We start from the raw sequence: 22423 nt of genomic DNA on the forward strand, positions 1-22423 counted from the left end.
CAAAAACACGTACGCTTTTTTGCCTAATTGTTCTGAAAACATGGATAAACAACACCCCTACCGCGAGGGAATCCCACCATCGAGTGACATCATCTGGTTTCATTCATCTTTTTTGGTCCATAAATACGCTGTATGTATACTTATGCTACGGTTTCGCCTAGTGCCCGCTCAGAGGCGCTTCAATCAGTCGAACGAAATGATATGGTTTTATGCTCTCGCTCGCCATTCGTTCGCTCTCTCCATCCACGTTCTCTCCGTGAACATTTTCACCGGTCTCTGCCGCCGGTGAACGATTCCAATCTACACGTACAGAACCTGCATGGTATGGTAGTCAAACAAACATGGTGTATACGTCAGATAGGAGAGATAGGATGAACCTGAAGTCACATGTAGCCCCGGTGAACTACACGCTAAGAAAATGTTACTCTAAAATGAGTAAGATTCACACAAAACTGAGCTAAACTGGAACAGCTCAAAAAATGAGTAAATTGCATTTCCAGCGATAGCGCTGGCCCAAGTGCAAAAATCCAACTGGTTTAAGCCGTATAATATTCTTCGCATCATCAAGAATATTATACGGCTTAAACTGATGAGCTTTCCGCACTTGGGCCAGCGCTATCGCTGGAAAAAAAAATTACTCAATTTTGAGTTGTCCCACTTTAGCTCGAAAATGAGTGAATTTTCTGACCGTGTAGTGCACATGCCCAATGCCAAACGACGAACGGCGCTTGCCCACGAGAAAGATTGTTTTTTATTAGCGCCACACTTACTATCCTACTATCACACCGTTGCGTTGCTTTTGTTCGTTCATTGTGAAGAGGAGGCAGATCCCTTTTGAAAGTGCTGCTCAATTATTGTAGATTTTACTGTTACAAGGGCAATTATTTTCAACAGGTTCATAAAAACAACGTCATTAATGCAAACTAGGATGTAGTTTCCTTAGTTTTAACGTCATTTTTCTCCAAAAAAAATTTTAAATTTCGATCGTTTTTCTTGTCCATAATGCTTGTAGTGCATCGGAGATGCATTATAGACATTAAAGTGGCTAGGCCTACTAAACAGCTTTGTTGATTGCACAATAAAGCTATTAAGTGGGACTCCATTTCAGGTCGTAAGGATTTAAAACATGTATGGAACAAGCGGAGAATCGCTTAGCTCACTTACTTCTGGTCTGGAACGTTTATTGAAAAAGTATCAGTTAAGCTTGCAGTTAAGTTCAAACATCTACTTTAAAGTATTCAATCAAGTTCTATCATCAGAGACGAAATTATTTTTCACCGGGTTGTTTCGCTAGAGTCGAATAGCATCCAGCAACGGGCCACAGTTTGAATGACGACTGCACTTTCAAATATACTTGAATGAATTGAATCCGAAAGTATAAAACTGCCATGTGCGGCAATTTGCGTTGTGATAAATTGCCCTCGGCTCAGTCCGGCACGTTGCAATTGCGAACTGTTTGTTGTGACAGGTGGGATTAGGAAGAGGATGATGTCTAGCGGATGGCTAACCGTATGACTATGGTATTCTGTTATCTCACCATGAAGATGCGTGCGTAGGTATTTTCCGTAATTGTAACCCTTACCATCCACCAGTCTGTGTTGTCGTCACAATAAACGTTATTTTTCTTCTTTTTGCTTTCTACCGGTTGCAAATATTGTATAATCGTGTGCAAAACGTGCGGAGCATTTTTGATGATAAGCCAAAAACGTTTCGGTTGGTCATTTTGGCAAGCAGTACACCTTCGTCTGTCTGTGCCCGTTTTCCCATCAGTAGCTCTTTTATTTTTGCGCAACGTTGTAGTCATGTTACATCATTTCATTCTACCGGTTCGATATAGGACAGGGAACAACGCAGGCAGGGAAACAAGAACCTGTTGAATGTGTTTTTTTTTTCAGATCTCAGGGGCAACGAAATGAAAAAGCGTAAAGTTTAATTCGGGTCAAACAAAAAATCAAGGTGACGCACGGTTAAAGATTAAAACACCAAAGACCGATCGTAGAGATGGCAATTGTCGTCATCGGCCACAACAACACAAATAGTGGCTGGCAATTTACGATTTTTGAACTTGTTGCGTCGAAATACCAAGCAAGATGTTTGTAAACAACCTACGATAAAATATGCTTCTGCCACTTGACGTTCTGTTTCAAGGAAACGCAGTTCGATCTTTGTACGAGCATGTGTTATAAAAAGACTTTATTTTGTTTATTTGGTATTTAGAACTGAAATTTAGCTAACATACTATAAACCATCATCCAATAAACTGCATTGTGCTAACTGCGTTTAAGAATTTTACGATAATCGCTCCAAAATTTGGTATTTTCCCATAAATGAAATTCTCAAGTCAAAATAATGGAGTCGCTTGGTAGTTGACAAAAAGTCAAAATTCTGATAAAGTGTCAACGTGTTTGACAACTTATGTCACATATAGATGGAACATCTAGAGCATTTATTGGTCAGACTTCTCAAAAGGGCCTATCTGCACAAAAAGTCACCCTTCATTCACTTCTCTTCCGATTATTACGACGTCATTTTATTTTGCAAGGCAGATCAAAAGACGATGATTTTCCCAGATCAATCCTATGAAAGTCTCAAATAGAAAGTCCAACACTACACTAATCCATTACTAATCAAAAACTGTCCCACACGGAGGATGTAAGTCAAGTACGGAGAGGAGTATTACCCCAAAGGACTATAATTCCACTACTTCTAACCACATAATTGAGTACTTCCAGCTCAACGCAGGGGTCGCTTAGACGCGACCTTTTCCAATACAAATGAAATTTTGCTCATGTATGAGCTTCTATCGGGAAATGTTTTACAAATTATTTGTTTTGCAATATTTTTCACCTAAATTTTAAACAGGGAGTATTAAAAAAACTCATTTTCTTTAAAAAACAAACTATAACTCGAAAAAGGTTTGTTGAATTGAAAGGTTGCCTTCGAAGAATGTTTTTCAGATACTTTTCAGTAATTATTATTTGCACTTTTCCAGAAGTTCCTCCAGGTATTACTGTTTTTATTTATAGATTTCTTTGGGCATTCATTTGGAAGTTCGTCTAGAAAATTATCAAAAGATTGTCCAAGAAGTTCTTTCAGGAGTTTTTCCAATAGTTCGTTCAGGTATTCCTTTAGGCATTATTGCTTTGGATTTTTCAGACGTTCCTTCAGATTTTTTTTTTCAAAGATTCTTGCAGCGTTTTTCAAGATTTTTTTCTATGTTTTCTGCTGGTATTTGCAAAGGAATCTCAAGTTATTCCAGGTAGAATTTCAAATTTTCATTTCTTTAGTGGATTTTAAAGATTTGTTTCTGCAGGATTTCCTTCAGAAATTTCTCCTGGTAGCACTTCGGAGATTTTTGTGTACAAATCCCTTCATAAATTGTATAATATTTTGTTATGAGAATTCCTTCAGAGGTTCAAGTATTGCTTCTAAAAGTTATCAAATGCATCTTCTAGAGTTTCTCTAAGCAATTTCTTGAGACAATCCTCCAGGGGTTACTTATACATTTCCTCAGGGATTCCTTAAAGAATTATTCAGTAATATTTGTGCAATATCTGGAAGAACTTTTCAAAAATTCTGGAGAAATATGTTATCAAATTCGGCAAATACATATCGCAGGAGATATTTCTGATGGAACACCGCAGGAGCTATTTGAAGATAAATCCTTGTACGAATTTCAGCAGGAATCACTGAAGGGACACTAAAACCCTGGGAAAAATTTCTGAAGAAATCCCAGTAGAATTTGTGAAGATTTTTAGGGCAATTTCTGAAAACTATATGGAAGAACTTTCTAAAGAAATCCCTTGCGGAAATTTCTGGAAAAATCACAAAAATTCTGGAGAAGTTTCTGGAGATAAAAACAACTCCTCAAAGGGATATCAGAAGCAATCGCAGCATGAATTCCTGAAAGAGCCCCTGAAGGCATTGCTGAAAAAATCTTCCCTGTAGAAATCATAGGAATACTACTTACGTTGTGAAGGAATATCTCAGGAAAACTCTTTAAGGAATCTCAAGAGGAATATCTTAAGAACTTCATCGGAAAACTTCTTGGGAAGCTCTTGGAGGAATTCCTAAAAAAAAGTATGGAGTAATTTAATCCTCCTAAGATGCTAGTTTTTTTTTCGCACCACGATGGCGTAGTGCACGTTCAGCATGCTTGTCTGGGTCATATTGACCCCAACATCATCCAATTCCTGGAGAAATAATCTTATAAGTTTTTTGGAGGATTTTCTGGAGAAATCTGTGGGCGAATTTCTGAAAAAAATCCTTCAGGAATACCATGAAGAACGTATAAGATAAGCATCTGCAAAGATACCAAGAAAAAAAACTTTTGAGAATGTTCTACAGAAATTTCCGTAGACATTCGTAGGAAATATTTATGATTAAATTCTTTAAAAATCCGTGACGAAATTATTTGTGTTATTCTCAGAGGAAATGTCGGGTAAATTTTCGGGGGAAATACATGTAGAAATATCTGGAGGAAATCCGGAAGGAGTCTTTCTCGGTGAACTCCTGCATTTCCTTCTTTGGAGAATTTCTACCTGTAATTAAAAATGCGAGATTCTCAGAAGGATCTCCTGTTGGATTTTTTTTTATGAATCTGACTTACCCAGAAATCTACCTTAACCTACCGTACCTCGCGCAGTTGGCTACTACCACCAGCACCACGCTAATGCTGAGTTGAAAAAGCGAGATTTTTTTTCAATGTGTTGTGCAGAATACAACGGCGCGATCGCTCGAAGGTTAAAGAACTCTCGGAGAATTTTCGGAGAAATCCCCAAGGCAATATCTGAAGGAAGCTCTGGAAAATGTTTTAAAGCAGCTCTGGAAGAATTTCTACAAAAACCCACAGAGGATTTGCTGATAAAAATCTTTGTCGATTTTGGACCGAACTTCTGAAATATTTTTTAAAGAAATCCTTGCTTTAATTTTGGACAAAAGCCTAGAAAATTCACTTGACAAATTTATAGAGGAATCTGATTAGGTTTTTCAAGGGAATCTTTAGAGAAATTTCTAAAAGAACCATCTCTTCATGAATTTCTGAAGGAGTCTGTGAAACATTTTCTGAAGAAATCCTTGGAGATATTTTGAGATATTGTTTGAGGATCGCGGAAAGAGTGTCTTAAGAAATTTGTGGATGATATCCTGGAAGAATTCTTGTGCGGATTTCTGAAAAAAAAAAAGCTGCGGAGGTAAACCCATAAAAGCATTCTTAGAGGATTTTTTGGATAAATTTCTGGAGGATCCTCTAACGAAAATTCTGAAGGAAATTCTAGAGGAGATTCTGGAACTTTAAAAAAAAACTATTGGAGACTTTCCGAAAGGAACTCCTAAACGAGTTTCATAAGGAACCCATGAAGCAATCCGGAAAAAAATCAGGAACGGTTTCATAAAAAAGTGCCCAAATTAGTTTTAGGGGAAATCTAAAAGAAACTTTGGAAAAAAGTCTAAAGAAAACTAAAAATTGTCTAAAGGAATCAACGGAAGAATTCCTGGAGAATATCTCTGTGAAATTTTCGAAAAAAAATAGGAAAGTTTTCTGAAGGAATTGCTGGAGGGAATTCTAAATTTCCTCCAAAATTTTCTTGATAAAATCAATCGAAGTTTTTTTTTAAGGAATTACTGAAGGGTTTCTGAAGAAATTAATGGAATAATTTCTGAAGTTATCCATGCAACAATTTTTCAAATAATCTTCTGAGACATTTCGGAGTGAATTATCTGCATTAATCACTCTAAAAACCTAAGATATCATTGAGGAATGAATCTTTGATAGATTTTTTTTAAGATTCCATAGAGAAGTCTCAGGATGAATATGTCAGGTAGTTCATGAAGAAATTTCTGAAGCAATCCCGGAGAAGAATGCCCGAAATATTTTTTTTTTTATTTGGAAGCATGGGCGGACACAATTCTTAATTTCACTGAGAAGCATGTAATGGATGCTTGTTTTCTCATTGTGTCATTGAAACCCGAGCAGGAATGAATAACTGACACATAACTGGAGCATACCAAAGTCAGGTATCATACCTAAACCAGGTATTGGTCGGTTGTCCAGGTATTGGAAATAACTTATTTTGGTATTTTGTAAGTATTGATAGAATACCTCAACGAGTTATTATTTTGGATTTGAGGACTGATTGAGGTATTATTCAAATATGGAAAAATCACTGTTTGTATGGAAAAATCACCGATTATTTTTTAGGTATTACCATACCTGAAGTCATTATTCGCGTGTTATGCACAGGAAACACATCAGTTATTATTTTAGGTATTTTACCTCTTATGCAGGGCTTCTTAATACCTCATTCAGGTTGTAGGTATTCGGTTTTCCATACCTGAGTTTGTTATTCTTCAGCTATTTTCTCCTGCTCGGGAAGGAACTCTATTCAGCTTAAAAATAAGCTTCGAAAAAAATGAAAAAAATGTGTTTAGTCCTCAAAAGTAATTTATTATTAAGAGACATTAGTTCATGTGGAATCCAAATTGACCTTGAAATAATTTTTGATGTTTTTCACTTACTGAGATTTGAACTCGGGTTCTCCTCGTCGAAAACCGGTGCCTAACCACTACTCCATGTATGTGGTGTTAGGCACTGTGGGATTTTACTCAATATGCTGATATCATATAGTAGAGCTCGATCAGGTTCGCGTGTGAACTTTCTCTGAACTTTGAATACTTTTTGAAGTCGAAAGTTCGAAAAAAAAGTTCACGTGGAACTTCTTGTGAACTTACACAGTTTGACATTTTCTGTTTGTTGTGGTTCGCAGTGCAAAGCAATAAATTAGGGCCAGTGTATCGACTTTAAGAAAAGATTATAAGTTTTCAGCTTGGTTTCCAGTGACTACGGTTGAGTCGATTACAGGCGCGCTGCAGCGACAAGTGAGACGGGGTTGGAAATATCCAGCAAAGCTGGAAAAAAATTATGCACGGCAAAAAAAAAACTCTGGGGGAAACAGTTGTCCGCTGCGGGGCAGCCTTTGAGCCACACAATACGGATGCTTTGCGTTGATTACAAGTAAATACGTTGAAATATTATAGTGAAACAAAGTGTACTTGTGGAATTAGCACAAGCTGTGGCTGCTGCGCTCGATTTCCGAGTGATTTATTTGAATGAGAACTTCTCCCCGGCCCCGCTGTCGCCGATGGGAAATGCATGAAAAAAGAGAAGATGTATCCCCGGAATGTCTGACGGAATTTTAATTCTAAGACAGTAGTACAGTCAAGTTACAGTCAATTTGGAGTTTATTCCAGACTGGATTTCAATACAAACTGAAAAAAAAAAACATTTGCTCTTAAATATTACCCGAGCAGAAGGGCATACCTTACAAATACCGTGCAAAGAGCAACCTGTGCTCTAATACCTCAAGTTGGTATAGCTATATTATTCTACGCAACACCACAATAACAAGTGGAGTTATTTGAGCAATGTTAGGTATTAATGTGGTATTGTTGATTTAGCTGGGAAAATAACTAAATAACAAGGTTTGCTATTACATCATGGAGCTATCGAAAAATGTTCAATTTAATAGCAAGACATGTAATTACTTTGTTATTTCATAGCTTCTGGATAACAAATAGAGCACTTGAAATTTATGGTATGCATTCATTGTTGAAATAACGAGACTTGTTATGTTTTTTAGGTGTTATTTATACAAAATTATGGTATTCATTTTTGTTATTTTGCCTCTTATGTCCACGTAATGAAGGGCATATCGAGGTGTAATGTTATTTAAGATAAATACCTCGATATGTTATTTTGTTGCTATTCTTTTCTGCTCGGGTAGCGAGTGTAGAGTAAGTGCCCCAGCTTCGGAAGTTCGAATGGGGTAAAAGTTTTTTTTGTTTCAATCAACTAACTACTATACAAATAAAAGTAATTCTGGAAACACTGGAAGGTGAGGATTTTGACATCTGAGGTTTGTAATAGTTTGTAATTTTGACATCTGAGTTTGTAATAGTCAAAAATGCGGAGTTTTTTTTTTTTTTTGAAAAGTTAGTTTTGGTCTACAGAAAAGCATTGTTTAGATCCACGGCAAACATGTTTGATGTGCAATTTTATCAATTCCAATCATTGTTTGAACACTTCTTGAAGACTACCTCGAAAGATGCGGTGAGAGGTTTATTTAGTAAATGTTTGTTGATTTCGTGAATTATTTCCAAACATTGGTGTCTACCCAAGCAGAAGGGCATACCTTACAAATACCATGCAAAGAGTAACATGTGCTCTAATACCTAAGATTGTTATTGCTGCGTTATTGTACGAAATGTTATGAGAACATCACAATAACAGTTGGAGGTATTTGAGCAGAGTTTGGTATTGATGTAGTATTTATTAGTTTAGCAGCGAAAATAACCGAAAAACAAGATTTGCTATTACATCATGAAGTCATCGAACATATGTAACATTCAATAACAAGAAATGGTATTAGTTTGTTATTCAATAACTTTGGAATAACAAATACAGCAATTGAAATTTTAGGTATGCATTTATTATTGAAATAACAAGACTTGTTATTTTCTGTTATTTGCTAGGTGTTATTTATACAAAATTTTGGTATTCATGTTTGTTATTTTGCCTCTTATTACCACCTAATGAAGGGCATATCAAGGTATGGTAGTATTTAAGATAAATAATACCTTGAAATGTTATTCACTTGTTATTTTCTTCTGCTCGGGTAATGAGGCAACACTTCGAATCAATCGCGGGGCGAAAGTTCGAGCTCCTAACCTTAATTGCACAATACATTTTTTCGCTTCAACTACGTGCAAAAGTCATAGAGAACTGTTTGTAGCCCTTAGATGCTAGAGCAAGTCCAGCAGAGGATAGCGAATAGAGAATTGAAACTTGCCATTGCCAAAAGTATCGGAATCACAGAGGCTGCTGAAACTATGATAAGTTTTGCTTTGTTTTGTTTTGAGTTTTTAGGGATACGGCGTGGAGAAACTAGGCCGTTTCAAGTCAACAGATCAAGAAAATGAACTGGCAAGCCATTGCAAATCCCTGTTCGAATGTTTCTTTGGATTGTCGTTTGTGGATTTCTGCAGATTAGTGTTTCAGGATGCCTAGATCAACAACATCCCCCACGGATTCAATCAAGAGTCGCAAGCAGCTGAGAAGGAATGGGTGCTTTCGTTCATGCGCAGGCAGAACTTGTCTCTCGGTGGAACTCCTAAGCAAACCAGCCTTGCCGGATGATGGGTTTCAACCTGATGCAGGTTGGCATATTTTCCAACAACTTGAACGATGTCCCAAAGGTAGAATGTATCTGCAACTGGCAAAAAAAGTTGTTGGCGAAATAAGCTCCGGTTAGAGATGAGAGTTAGTTACAGCCGTTTGTGACATGAGCGTGCAAGGGAGTTGTGGACCTCCAGCGTTTATTTTTAAATGAAAACGCCAAAAACTAGAGCCCCTTCTGGACCAAAAATGTTTATTTCGGACACCGGATATATAAACTCCGACCTGTTCTACGAATGGGTAGAACACTTCCAGGTAACCACAAAGGCATTTGAAGAGAATGAGATGGCAGACGAGCTTGCTAAAAGTGGTTCCAATTTACAGTTTGCTTGTCCAGAACAATCTCCCACAAAAAAAACACCAAACCTTATAAAACCAAAAAGCTCTTGGAGCTCAACATGAGAGCTCTATGTACATACACTGGTCTAGTAACTGGACACTGCCTGAGCAGGTATCACTTGAAAAATATTGGCCAGATTCAGGGTGATATCTGTCGTTTCTGTAACACGGAACGAGAAACCTCGGAACATCTGCTTTGCAGTTGTGGTGCTTTATTCACGCGCAAGCAAAGATTTCAAAATAATGGTTGCATGCAACCCGGTGAGATCTGGTCTGCAGAACCTGGGAAGGTTTTGGAATTTATAAATTCCAACGCACCTGACTGGGAGACGACGCGTCGTGGCAGAAGCTGATTATCTGACACATTGTAATTAGCTAGCTAGTTCCATCAAAGACGAGCTCTGAAAGGCGCCTGGGGTCCAATGGACCCCAGGTATCCCTTTTAGGGTTAATAAAGAGTAAAATCACGAAGTTATCCAACTAACATTTTTGCTATATAAGAATAAGAGTTTTTATTCAAAAGCGTTTGCTCCATAAGCTATTATGCAGTTACTTTTGTAAGTAGCGTAGTGTTTCATTATATTAAACTAGCTGTCCCGGCAAACTTTGTCTTGCCGTCTTGTGGTAGTTTGACAACTGTTGAGCTCAAAATAGCACCGCACTCTAGATTGGTTTGATTTCGATCGTGTTGATTTTCTTCCCAGCTCATAAAAATCAGTTCTTTCTCAATTTTCCAACTTTTTGAGTTGATTTTCGTTACTTTTTATACATATAAACACAGCCAGCATGAATACGAAACGAAACGTGCAAGGGTCATGCTGATCGGTTCGGCCGTTCGTGAGTTTTGTTGCCTCAAAGAAGCTACAAACTCATTTTTAAATATATAGATAGATTATCTATATCTATATCTATCTATATATCTATATATATAAAAATGAGTTTCAACTTTCTTTGAGGCAACAAAACTCAAGAACGGGTGGACCGATCAGCATGAGTCTAGCATGGTTTGATTCGTATTCGTGGTGGCTGTGTTTATATGTACAAAAAGTTACGAAAATCCACTAGAAAAGTAAAAAAAAATGATGAAGTACAGAATTTCATGAGCTGGGAAGAAAATCAACATGATCAAAATCAAACCAATCTAGAGTGCGGTGCTTAAATGAGCTTAAAAGCTGTCAAACCACCACAAGATTGGCAAGACAGAGTTTGCCGGGACAGCTAGTTCTAAATATTTTTCAACATAACTACTAAGGTCGAACCTCACTCTACCAAAACACACTGAATTGAAACTCAAAAGTATCTCTATAGATCTAATTTAACTCATCTAATAGATGAATATGGTCGCGTAGATAGGAGTAAATCAAGTTTTCCACGACTAGTATCACTGACTTTCAAAATATTCGATTCGCAGCAGCTGAAGTAATTATAACTTTGTAAAATCTAAATATCATGGTAGAAATGGGCCCATATAGCCGAGGCGGTAAACGCACGGGTATTCAGCATGACCATGCTGAGGGTGACGGGTTCGATTCCCGGTCGGTCCAGGATCTTTTCGTAAAGAAAATTTCCTTGACTTCCTTGGGCATAGAGTATCTTCGTTCCTGCCACACGATATTACACATGCAAAATGGTCATTGGCAGAGGAAGCTCTCAGTTAAAAACTGTGGAAGTGCTCATAGAACACTAAGCTGAGAAGCAGGCTTTGTCCCAGTGAGGACGTTACGCCAAGAAGAGAGAGAGGTAGAAAATAAAACACACTTCAAATCTTTTGTTGTTCCTAGCTTTTTATGCGAGTATCATCCTTGTCCTTGTTTCGAATCTCACAAATTCAACAGCGTTTGATGAACTTCTTCGTCGCGTCAAATAAATACCTGCGAAGCACACGAATCACCATTCCTTTCCTTCTAAACACACTCCGACCGAGCAGTGTGTTCGATAATTATAGCATGTCCTACACGATTTTCCCGTGAAAAATTCTAACAGCGCCAACCGGAGGCGTCGACGCCGCGTCGCCGTCGTCAAATACTCTCTGTCGGCAATGTGGTCCTCGATGACGTAAATTTTGCGCGCAAAACAGAAGTGGCGACGCATCGTCACCGTGTTGTCGCTTCACATTGACGTAGGCTCTTAACAAGTTTTTTTTGCGAATGTTATTAGTCTGGGCTCGAAGAGAAGGAGCAACAAAAAAACATTCGACCTTTCCTGAATGTCAAATCCGTAGAAGACCAACAACCGGTCCCGCCACTACTGTGAGACGAAACATGTGATTTTTCGAAATCAGGTCGACCGTATTTCAAGTCCCCGGCCACGGCCGTGCCATGGCGGTGGATGCAAACTAATATTGATTGAGTAAACACAACCGCACCGGTGTGGTGGATACGAGTCGGTATTTTGTTTGCATTGATTCCGGTAGAATAACGTAGGATTCAATTTGACACACACACGGCATGTGACACAGGAGGATAGTCGCCAAGTGTTGATGTCTGAGAATTCGCCCAACTTGCAACACAGGTCGTGTTCTTTGAACTCCGAACTGTCGATCGTTTAACCGCCAAATCCTATTTTTGCTCACTGTACACTGAAGTCTTCGCGCGCTAGTCATCCGCGAAGGCAATGTCTCAGGATTGTTACATTCCATTTCGACGAAAAAACACCTTCACACTTACCCCTTCGTTTGTCATCGTACGCTTTATCTTGTCAACGATGCGGCCCACCGGACCGCCCTGCCTATTAGAGCTCATTTTTGTACCTTAACTTGAGCAAATTACCGCCAAAGGTCACCGTTTTTGCTCCGACAATATCACACAATGTCACAAAGTTCGGTTTTATTACCAGTTTAAGTAGCTTTGCACAATTATTCACTTGTATAATGGCTTACAATTTACACTTGCAATTTTGTTTTTACGAAACGACAAACAATCAATCACTTTTCAAAATTGCGTCTTGCTTTCTTTCGACGGCGCCGTGAAATACACCAATCACCAGCGGTACCTTTCTTTATCCGAATATTGATATTGCTTCGTTTGCTCTTCTGAGGTTCTTCTGTTGCTATTTTGGTTTGCTTCTTCAATAGCTGCCTCTCGTTCAGGCACTTTCGAAGAAATATTGCATTATAAGGTCACACAATATTTTCAAAACACGCAAAAACCCGCACGTTCACTTTACCAAGACAACCCGATTGCCGGTGGATGCACTGTGTCACTTCTTCAATTTCAAAAAAAAATCGTCGGTCACACGTGAAGCATTCGATATGCAATGTTGCACACAGTTGCTGTGCTATTGCTCTCTAGTAATTTACAGTAGTTGATAAATTATTTCGCGGTGTATCGCGGACGAACTCGCGGGCACTTCAGCGTACGCGGTTTTATTCATCAAAGATCTGAACTAGTGGATACGAAGTTGCTTAAATACTGCTTCGCAGCACGCTCGCCCCGACTGTGTATCCACACGATTCTCCGTCGTTGTAGTATTGTAAACACTCTACATATCCACGCGGTTCACCCATACACCACCCTGTCACGATACCCAATACAAACGTAAACGTAAACTTCGCGCGCGCCCACCGATCGGACCGAGGGATATATCAATCCGCATTCGCGATTCTAGTCGAAGTCATCAATGTCCAAGAAACCGATGCCACCCATCTCCTAGTGTAGCATAAACCTAGACGACACCCACCTCCCACATTATGCATGTTTCGAACGATGCGTCGCTCACCGGAGGCGACACCTTCTGGAATGTTCGTCTTGCGGATTGAGTTGCAACTTGAACTTATGCTGCTGCTGCGGTTGCCAGTGCCGAATCGCCTTTATGCTTGTATGGGTAGTGGAATTTTCCCACACTTTTCTCCTCTTTCGCCCGCCAGGTTTAACCCATCCGAAAGCGATGCAACGCACCTTCATCGACCATCACATAAGATAACACTTTCCTAACGCCGGAATCTGTAGCATGGAGGGAGGCTCTAGCTCACGATACTAGAGTGACCCTTTAAGGTACTATTTTGTTGCAGTGGCCATGCCGCCGAAACATTGTTTGGCCCAACCCAAAATATATGTTGCGCTTTTGCCTTCTATGCTCTGCTTTGCTTTCAGCATGTTTTCGGTTGATTCTTCTTTCAGCACAATGACGCTACCAAATGGCGACAGGAAACATTCGATTTTGCTGACTGTCATTTCCAATGTTATGGTATTGGCTGGCATCTCAATCCAGCAAACCGTTTTATTAAAATTAGGATTTTTTCATACATCTTTTTCATATATTACGTGAAAAATATTGCAAAACGAATAACATAAAAAAACATGCTCAATTAGATGCTAATACACGAGCAAAAATTCATTTGGATTGGAAAAGATGGCTTCTACGCGATTCGTGCGTTGAGCTGGAAATGCTCTATGATAAATTCTCGGCTTCTGCATTGAAATGGTACAAACAACGTCGGTATTATGATTCCTCGTCTAATTTGATGCTGTTGTCCCTCCTAAAACCCCTTAAACACACTCTTGAAAGCCTGCCAAAACCTCCTGGAAGCCTCAAACCATCCAAAAACTCATCAGAAACCTCTTTGGACGCCTTGAACCTCCTTTTGAAGCTCCTTGAAACTACCCAGATAACCAGTAATCGTATCAGATGTTGCATAAGATGATAAAGTGGAGGCCATATACGTGTATGCCTTCATTTAAGCGTATGTAGGATGTACGCATATCGCCTCCACTTTAACATCTTATTCAACATCTTATACGATCACTGGTTGATTGGGTATCTTGGAAGGCCCCTGAAGCTCCCAAATGCCCCTCTCTGAAACCCGTACAAAAAGCCCTGAAATTGTTTATCACTTCTTTTAAAACCCATTGAAACTCTCTTAACAGCCCCCCAAACTCCCCAAAATCTCTCATATCCCCATGAAACGTCTTGAACCGTCTTGTCAAACATTCCTGATATCTCCATGGAATCATCCGGAAACCACTTCCGAACACCCCTGAAATCATGTGGAACCTAAAAGCAGCTGAATCACCGTGCTACCTCACTTTAAATCGCTTGATACATCTTTGGGAATCGCTTCAATAACTGAAAACCCTTTAGAAGCCCCCTACTGGTGCTCTTAAAACGTCTTGAAACCACTCTTAAAACTCCTTGAAACTCTTTTGAAACCCGTTGAAACCGGTGAAAACTTCTCAGAAACGGTTTGACACGCATCGATACCCCTTCAAAACCACTTGAAACTCCGTGGAAGCAGTGCTGCTTGCAGTGCTGTCGCTTTGCCTACTGGTACGGCCCATGGAAATTGGCTTCTTTAACGATGTTGAGATAATTCGATATTCTAAATCTGCATGTCAAACTGAGCTGAAATCCAAATTTTCATGAATTTTGGAGCCCGGGAACCTATTTAAAAATCAATTTGAAGTTTGTACAGTGCGAGAAATAAGTATAAAGACAGAGCCGTTTTCCATACAAAATAATCATGTTTAGGGATCAAAATCTCTTTTTCTAGCGATTCGATTGTTATGGAATTTTGTCTGCAACCTTAAAATAACTAGAATTTTGGCTAGGAATATAAATCATCATCCATGAAAACGTTTATCTCGACTTTTCAGATTCAAATAAATATAAAGACACTTATTTCCATATAAAAAGTGTCTTTATATTTATTTGAATCTGAAAAGTCGATATGAACGTATTAATGGATGATGATTTATATTTCTAGCCAAAATTCTAGTTATTTTAAGGTTGCAGACAAAATTCCACAACAATCGAATCGCTAGAAAAGGAGATTTTGATCCCTAAACTTGATTATTTTGTATGGAAAACGGCTCTGTTTTTATACTTATTTCTCGCACTGTATGGGAGCAATTTGTCGAATCATTCCTCGTCGCAGTTTGTACTGGGCGGAGCTGTCAAACAGTTGCCCAGTCAAAAGGTGATTTCAAAAAATCTCTTTGAAATTGATTTTAGGTACCAAAATTAGGTTCTAAAAATCTGAAAAAAAAATCATAGTGGTTCAGAAAAAGATGCTCTTTCGTATAAAATAAAAAAATCAATACATTTTTCATAATTCAAAATCCCAATTACTTTAATATGAGCATGAGCATGAGCATAGGTGACCGTACAATTCGTAGTTGCTACTCCGTGATTGACCAGAACAATCGAAATTGCACAAGACTACCTTTGAAAAATGCCATATGATATTCACCGTGAATATCATTGGCATTTTTCGAAGGTAGTCCGTGACATTTACCTTAAATATTCGAAAAATATTGTTTTTTTTGTGACTTTCTTGCAGAACTGGTCTAGCCGCACAAGTTTTTCATATACCATATCCTCAGGTTCAGCTTCTAAAATGAGCTGTAGGTGATTGAATTTAGATATGACGAAATAAATTTTTCTTTCGGGATTTATCACCTTTTCCCACAATTTTCATATGAGGAAGATTTTCGAAAGATTCCCTAGAATGATTTAAGGAAGTATTCCTCCAAAAATTTCTTCAGGTATCTCTTTAGAACCCATTCTTGGCGGAGATAAACTAGCCACGGGCTGAAAATCCCGCTATTAAAGCAAATAATAATAAATTATTCTTTTTTTTTTATTCTTCAATCACTTAACCTAATTTACAGCTCTATTGTCCACTAGGGCACTGCGTGAGCGATTCCAATTGGAAGCTGTACATACACTTTGTACAGCGCCTAAATGTATTCTATTTCTAATTGTACTACATCGAACTGGTTCCAGTTGCGCTGCTTTCACTTTCTACCCAATCATGGTAGAATGATGAGCACGAGGATGTTGATGTGTGGCTGTTGGTTGTTCCTGTTTCCAGTCCGATTGGGGGTCCATTATGGGTTGCCGTTCGCCGATGTCCAAGTAACCGGGTTCATTTGAGCCATGGGCTCAGAAGATGGTCAGTGTCAGCTGCTCTCAGGGGTAAAGAGCAACTGACGAAAGTGTCGGGGCTGGGTTCGAACCCATGACCATCTGCTTATGAAGCAAACGTGTAGCCACTACGCCACGGGCCCCGGCAATCCATTCTTGTCCATGTATTTCTTTGAAAAGTTCTCCAGAGATTTATTTTGGAATTCGTCCAGGAATTCTTCTTAGGTCTTTTTCAGGAGTTTCTCAAAAGATTGATCTTGATACAAGTTCACGGGCTTCTTCAGAATTACCTTCTGGGGTTTCTTCAGGGATTCTTTAGTAAACTTTTGCAAGGATTGTAACAGAAGCTAATGCATGTATTTCGTTCATGTATGTCTTAAACATTTTGGAAAGAATTCTTCCACAAATATTATCAGAACTTTATCCAGGGGTTGTTCTTTGGAATTTCGTTCAAAAGATTTTTTTATAAGATGCAATTTCAGGACATTTTTTTTTCTCAAACGCTCGGAGATTCTCCAGGATTATCCTTTAAAAGTTCAGAAATTTTTCTAGGAACTATTTAAAATATGCTGGAATTTATCCAGAGTTCAGGTATTGCTTAGGACTTATTCCTAGGCATAGCTTATTTATTCAGACCTTTTTTTCAGGGATTCTTTCTAATTTTCATCCGGTGATACTTCCCCAAGTAACACACTTGTCACCGAAGAGTTACGGCGGCGCAGGTTTTTGTTGCGCAAAAGTCACTGTGACCTACTTCTAGCAAGTAAGTATTTATTTGTTAGAAGGAAGTCACAGTTACTTCTGCGCCACAAAATTGCGCCGCCGTGACTCTTCGGTGACAAGTGTGTTACTTGGGTTGGAAATGATTCGCTAAAGATTCTCTAGTTTCCAGCATTCTTTTTACTTTCTACCAGTCCTTAGCCTGCGGCTTGTGCTGGAATTTCTGCTGACATTTTTTAAAAATTTCTCCAGAAATTCCTTCAGGAATCCCTCCAAAAATTTCTCAAGCAATTTGCTCTTGAAACTACTTTCTGAGTTCCTACAGAAGTATGTCTTGATTTTTTTTAGGAATTTAAGAGGTAGTTTCTACAAGTATTTTTTCGAGCAATCTAAAAATTTCTCCAAGAATAACTTCAGTTATTACTCTAGGATTGTTTGTCCAGGAACCCTTCAAGATTTTTTTTTCAAAATCTCTCCTAGAAACCTGCAAAGATACCACCAGAAAATTGTTCAGATTCCTTTAGACAGTCCTCCAGGTATTTCTTTAGAAATTTCTTCAAATATTCTTTCAAGAATTCTGCCAGTTTTGTTTTATGCAACTCCTGAAAGAATATCTAAAGAAATATCTGACTCCTGAATAAATTTCTCAAGAAACTCAAGGAGGAAGACTAGGAAGACTTTCCAAAGAAATCTCTGCAGATTTTTTTTAAGAAAATTTCAGAGGAAGTTACGAAGAACAGCTTATGAAGTTTTCTCTTGCTGAAATTCCTGCAGAATTGCGTTAAATTCTGAAGAAGTCTTTTGAGATATATTTAAATACATCCCTAAAGCAATTTTAGAAGAAATACCAGGAGACACATTCCACGCACTTCTGCACCGCGGTTTTCGAACTTCATTGAACGATATTTCTGGGCTCCTGTTGTCGATTTTGATTCTTTTGCATCAAAATGAAGATAATTACTTATATTCTTCTATTAGTACCTGAAACTTTTTACGCTGTATTTCTTGATTTCTTTCGAAGTATAAAAGTTCAATTCCCAATTAGAAAGTATAAAATGAACCATCTATTCAAATCTGATCGTTTGATATGCTGGTTAGCATGTATTTAACAACGTAACGATTTTTGGAAGCAAAAGTTTGATTCTCGCGCAAAACGTAACGCGTGGAATGTGTCAGGAGGAAATTCTGAAAGAATCCTTGAAGAAATATCAGGTGAAATTGCAGTAGATTCGTTGTTGAAATCTCAAGGAGTAGTCTTCATTGAATTTCGAGACGAGTATCTGAAGAAATCCCAATTTAATTCGTGAGGGATTTCCAAGAGGAATTTCTGAAGAAGTTTCTGGAGAAATATCTGGAGAAACTTCAAGGGAAACCCTTTGTGGAATTTCTCAAATAGAGCTTCTTTTTATAAAATTCACGGAGCATTTTCTAAAAGTAATCCTGGAGCAATATGTGGACGTATTTTTAACCCTTCAGGACGCACGGCATTGTGAAAAGTGCAACACCACCAAAATAAACCTCGTTTGCCATATACAGCGCAAGCGCATTGCAATTTTAGGATCGCACAGACGCTCATCCTGAAAAGTTGAAGGAATTCCAGTAGAAATTCTTGGATTCATACATAGAAAACAAATCTTAAGATATTTCTTAAGGAATTCCTGTAGAAGTTCGTAGGAATTATTTCTGAATAAAATCTTTAAAGAATCCATGGAGAAATTCTAAGAGTTATCTTTACAGGAAATACCAGAGAAATCTTCAAACAAACGCCTGGAGGAATATCTGGGCGATATTCTGAAAAAAAATCTCTGCTCGCACTCTTGCAGGAATCTCTGAAGAAATTCTCGCCTGAACCACAGGAAGAAATAATACAAGAATCTCTGGAGGAATTCCTGCATGGTTTTCTCTATGAATCCCAGAAGAAACTCCTGCGGGAATTTTTATTCAAATACCTAGTGCAGTTTTTGAACAAATCTCTGGTGGAATTCTTACCCGTAACCTGGGTAGATCACCTTATAATGGTGCGTTACTGCGTAAGATCTACCATAACCATAACCAATTTTGATTTCGTAATTTTCCAGCTTGGTTGATTTATGTAAATGCAGGAAAATTTAAAAATCAAAATTTGGTTTACTTTTCTGTGATTTGTTTTATTTTTGTATTTTGTTTTTTCACTACCAATATATCATTTGTTTCAGTGTTATTTGCTTGATTTTAACTTCAACTTAAATAAAACAACCATTTGTTATTTAAAATCAAGTAATTGATCAACTATATGATTAAATATATTTAAATTACATGATACTTGGGATATTGGGAGGGGTAGCCTAAGGAAGCTAAATGTCTGGTTTCCGGACAAATGTTCGTGGGGTGGCCAGACTTTGTCACGAGATAACAACCATCGTGTTGTCTTCCGAAGGTCTCCAGTAAATTTAGCTTACCCTGCTACAGCAAACCATCAGGTAGATCATTCCCTTTCGGTATGACTCTACAGACATAGGAAATCCTTGCGCTGATGGTGGGTACACAATCATCAAATCTCTGGTGAAATTATTGGAAAAAATATCAATGCATAGTTCTGAAGGAATCTAGGTAAAACTTGCTGAAGAAAACACTGAAAGATTTTTTGAAAGAATCTTTGAATTGATTTTTGTGGGAATTTTATGAGCGTTTTCTAAACGAATCCCAAAAAGAATTTTTAAAGAAACTCCCTACACGGAGTTTCAGAAGGAAATCATAGAAATCTACCCTAACGAATTCTTGGAAAAGTTTCTGTGGAAACTTCCAGGGAATATCTGAAGAAGCCCAGCAGAAATTTGTTAAAGTATCGTGGGAGAATTTCTAATGCAAACTTCGGAAGAATTTCTGAAGAAGTCTGTCTACGATTTTCTAAAGAAGTCATTGGAAACATTTTTGGCGGAATCCTTAACTTTTGATTTTTATAAAATATCGCAGAAAGTAGCTCTGAAGAACTACGATATGAATTTCTTTTAAGAATTCTCATACGGATTTCTGAACGATCGGAAGAAGAACGCTTGGATGCTTTTCTAGGAGAATTCCTAGAGAAATTTCCTGAGGTAGAGGATCTTCAAAAAATGTCTGAAGCAATCCATGAAAGCTCTTTCGAAAAACTTTCCAAAGGAATTCATGGAAGACTTCTTAAAAGGATTCCTTTAGAATTTTCTGAAGGAATCCATGAAGCAATTTTGGAGGAATCCAAAAAAGGTTTTATAACGAAGTTACTTTAATTTCTAAGGTAACCAACCAAAAAAAATCATTTTGTCTAGAATGCCATCAGAGGTTTCTTTTTCATGTATTTGCAGGGATTTCTCTAGAAAGTTTATAGTTTCCATTAGTATTTTCTTCAAATACTCCAGGAAAATTTGGAGAAAATTCTAAAGGTAACTATGAAATTTCTAGAAAAATCCCTGGAAAAAATCATGAAGAAGAAACCTCCGAAGGTATTCTAGGCAAAATGATTAATTTGGAGATTTTTATCGGTTGTTTTTTTCTGAATTATTTTTCTTTCAAAGAATTTCTGAAAGAATCGCTGAAAGGTTTCTGAAGAAATTCAAGAAGGATTATTTTTAAATAAATCCATGCAAGATTTTCTAAAATTCTTATGTAGGTGTAAAAATATTTAAATTATAATAATAATAAGAAAAGTAATTTTCTTATGCCTAGAAAAGCTGAAGAAAAATTTCGCATTGCATAAAAGAACTTGGGGCGCATTTTTCACAAAGGGCAATTTTTCGTGAATGCGAAAACATAATAATTCCTCATTACATCAAATAGCATAGTAGATTTTGAAATCAACATGAATTTTCAAAATTCTCAATTTCAAAAGGATCAAAATCAAATTCGTTTTGGCGAATGCATTTTTTCACTTATTTATACGTTTTTCTGTCAGTGACAATTTTCACTGAGAAACAAAACAAGACCATAACTCCCGATAAAACTTCCCATCACCACAAAATTTGGGTATAGTAATTAATTGGAATACTAATTATATGTTCCATTTTTTCATTCAAGTCTAATTTTGCGTTTGTTAACAGAAATTGATTATTTTACGATGTACAAGAAAATACTCATGACAGGGAATTCAATGAGAAAAGAGAGGCATTCAGCTGAAAATGAATATGCCAAACAAGAATGAAAAAATGAGAATGTCATTTTCTTCGATTTTTTTACACTCTACGTCATGAATTGTTATAGAACGCAGTTCACGTTGAGCATTCAAGGTTGTTCCGAATAGCCTACCAAGATTTTGTTTTATATATGTGAGGTCAAACATGACGTTTACTTTGTGGAGGAAGGGAGAAGAACCGAAATTTCAAAGGAATTTGAGGAGGGGGGATTTGTTTTCAGTGTTTCTCAGGGTAAAAAAATCAGGGCCGTTCAGCCATGAGATTCTCTGAGATGTAAATATCCTCCGTATCTGGAATCTTGCCCTATCACCACACTTGAAGTCGAAATACGCAACCCGGTATAGCTTACTTGTTGGCATTCCGCCACCAGGCCATACGAATTCTGGTTATATTTTTTGTTAGAAGTGAGCATGCATGATAACAGAAAAAACGGAAACAATTGGTGCTTAAATCATCTGTTTTTGGAATAAGATGAACATCGGGGCATAGGCTGAAGAGGGGTGCTCATACCCTACCGTGTTTGTGATTTTTGTCACGTCTCGATTATCGACGAAACCAGCACAGAAAGAAATTCTGAAAACCACACTTGACGTAAATAATGGAACGTTCAAATTTACATTTCATTTCGTTCGATTTTACATAAAATAATTTCCTGAACGCAACATTTTAAGCAAGCACCGCACGCATACCAGGAACCTAAGTATTATCGAACTTGCATGAACCTAATATCTTTTTCCAGAGGGTATCAGCTTATGGTCTAACCTTTCAGAAAAGCCTTAGTTCAAAATAGTCTATCGGTGAAAATTAAAATAAATCGAGTTTGAAGATTTTCTATCAAATGAGGTATATGCAGAGCATAATTTTGATGATCATCCAGAACTGCAAACAACAAGGCATCATGCGTGACCTGTCACATACCCGATGGCCTCTTCTTAGTTTTCTGATCATTATATTCACTTGTCCTTTCTTCGGTATCTGTGTTATATGATCAGCCCAAGGGAGTCTGCCGTGGTAAATTAGTCCATTTTTTTTATTTGATGGGCTTCGTGGTCGTGTGGTTAGTGGTGTTAAACGTTTAGGTGTATATTTAGTAAGTCATAGAGTGAGAATCGGAAGAAACTTT

At 37.8% G+C, this 22423-nt stretch overlaps 2 protein-coding genes across 2 annotated transcripts in view; one reads left to right on the top strand and one right to left on the bottom strand.

The window, feature by feature from the left end:
• The window catches only part of LOC109406109 (facilitated trehalose transporter Tret1), a 78785-nt gene extending 65817 nt beyond the window's left edge, over positions 1-12968 (bottom strand). The window contains exon 1 of the mRNA XM_029866550.2: positions 12238-12968. Within this exon, the coding sequence (XP_029722410.1) occupies positions 12238-12312 (75 nt within the window). The 5' untranslated portion in view covers positions 12313-12968. The remainder of the gene's footprint in view (positions 1-12237) is intronic.
• LOC109406155 (RING-box protein 2) overlaps positions 1-22423 on the top strand; it is a 226138-nt gene that overhangs the window by 101255 nt on the left and 102460 nt on the right. The gene's annotated exons all lie outside the window — the stretch shown is intronic.

This window comes from Aedes albopictus, chromosome 2, assembly GCF_035046485.1.
Source record: "Aedes albopictus strain Foshan chromosome 2, AalbF5, whole genome shotgun sequence".
Taxonomy (NCBI): domain Eukaryota; kingdom Metazoa; phylum Arthropoda; class Insecta; order Diptera; family Culicidae; genus Aedes; species Aedes albopictus.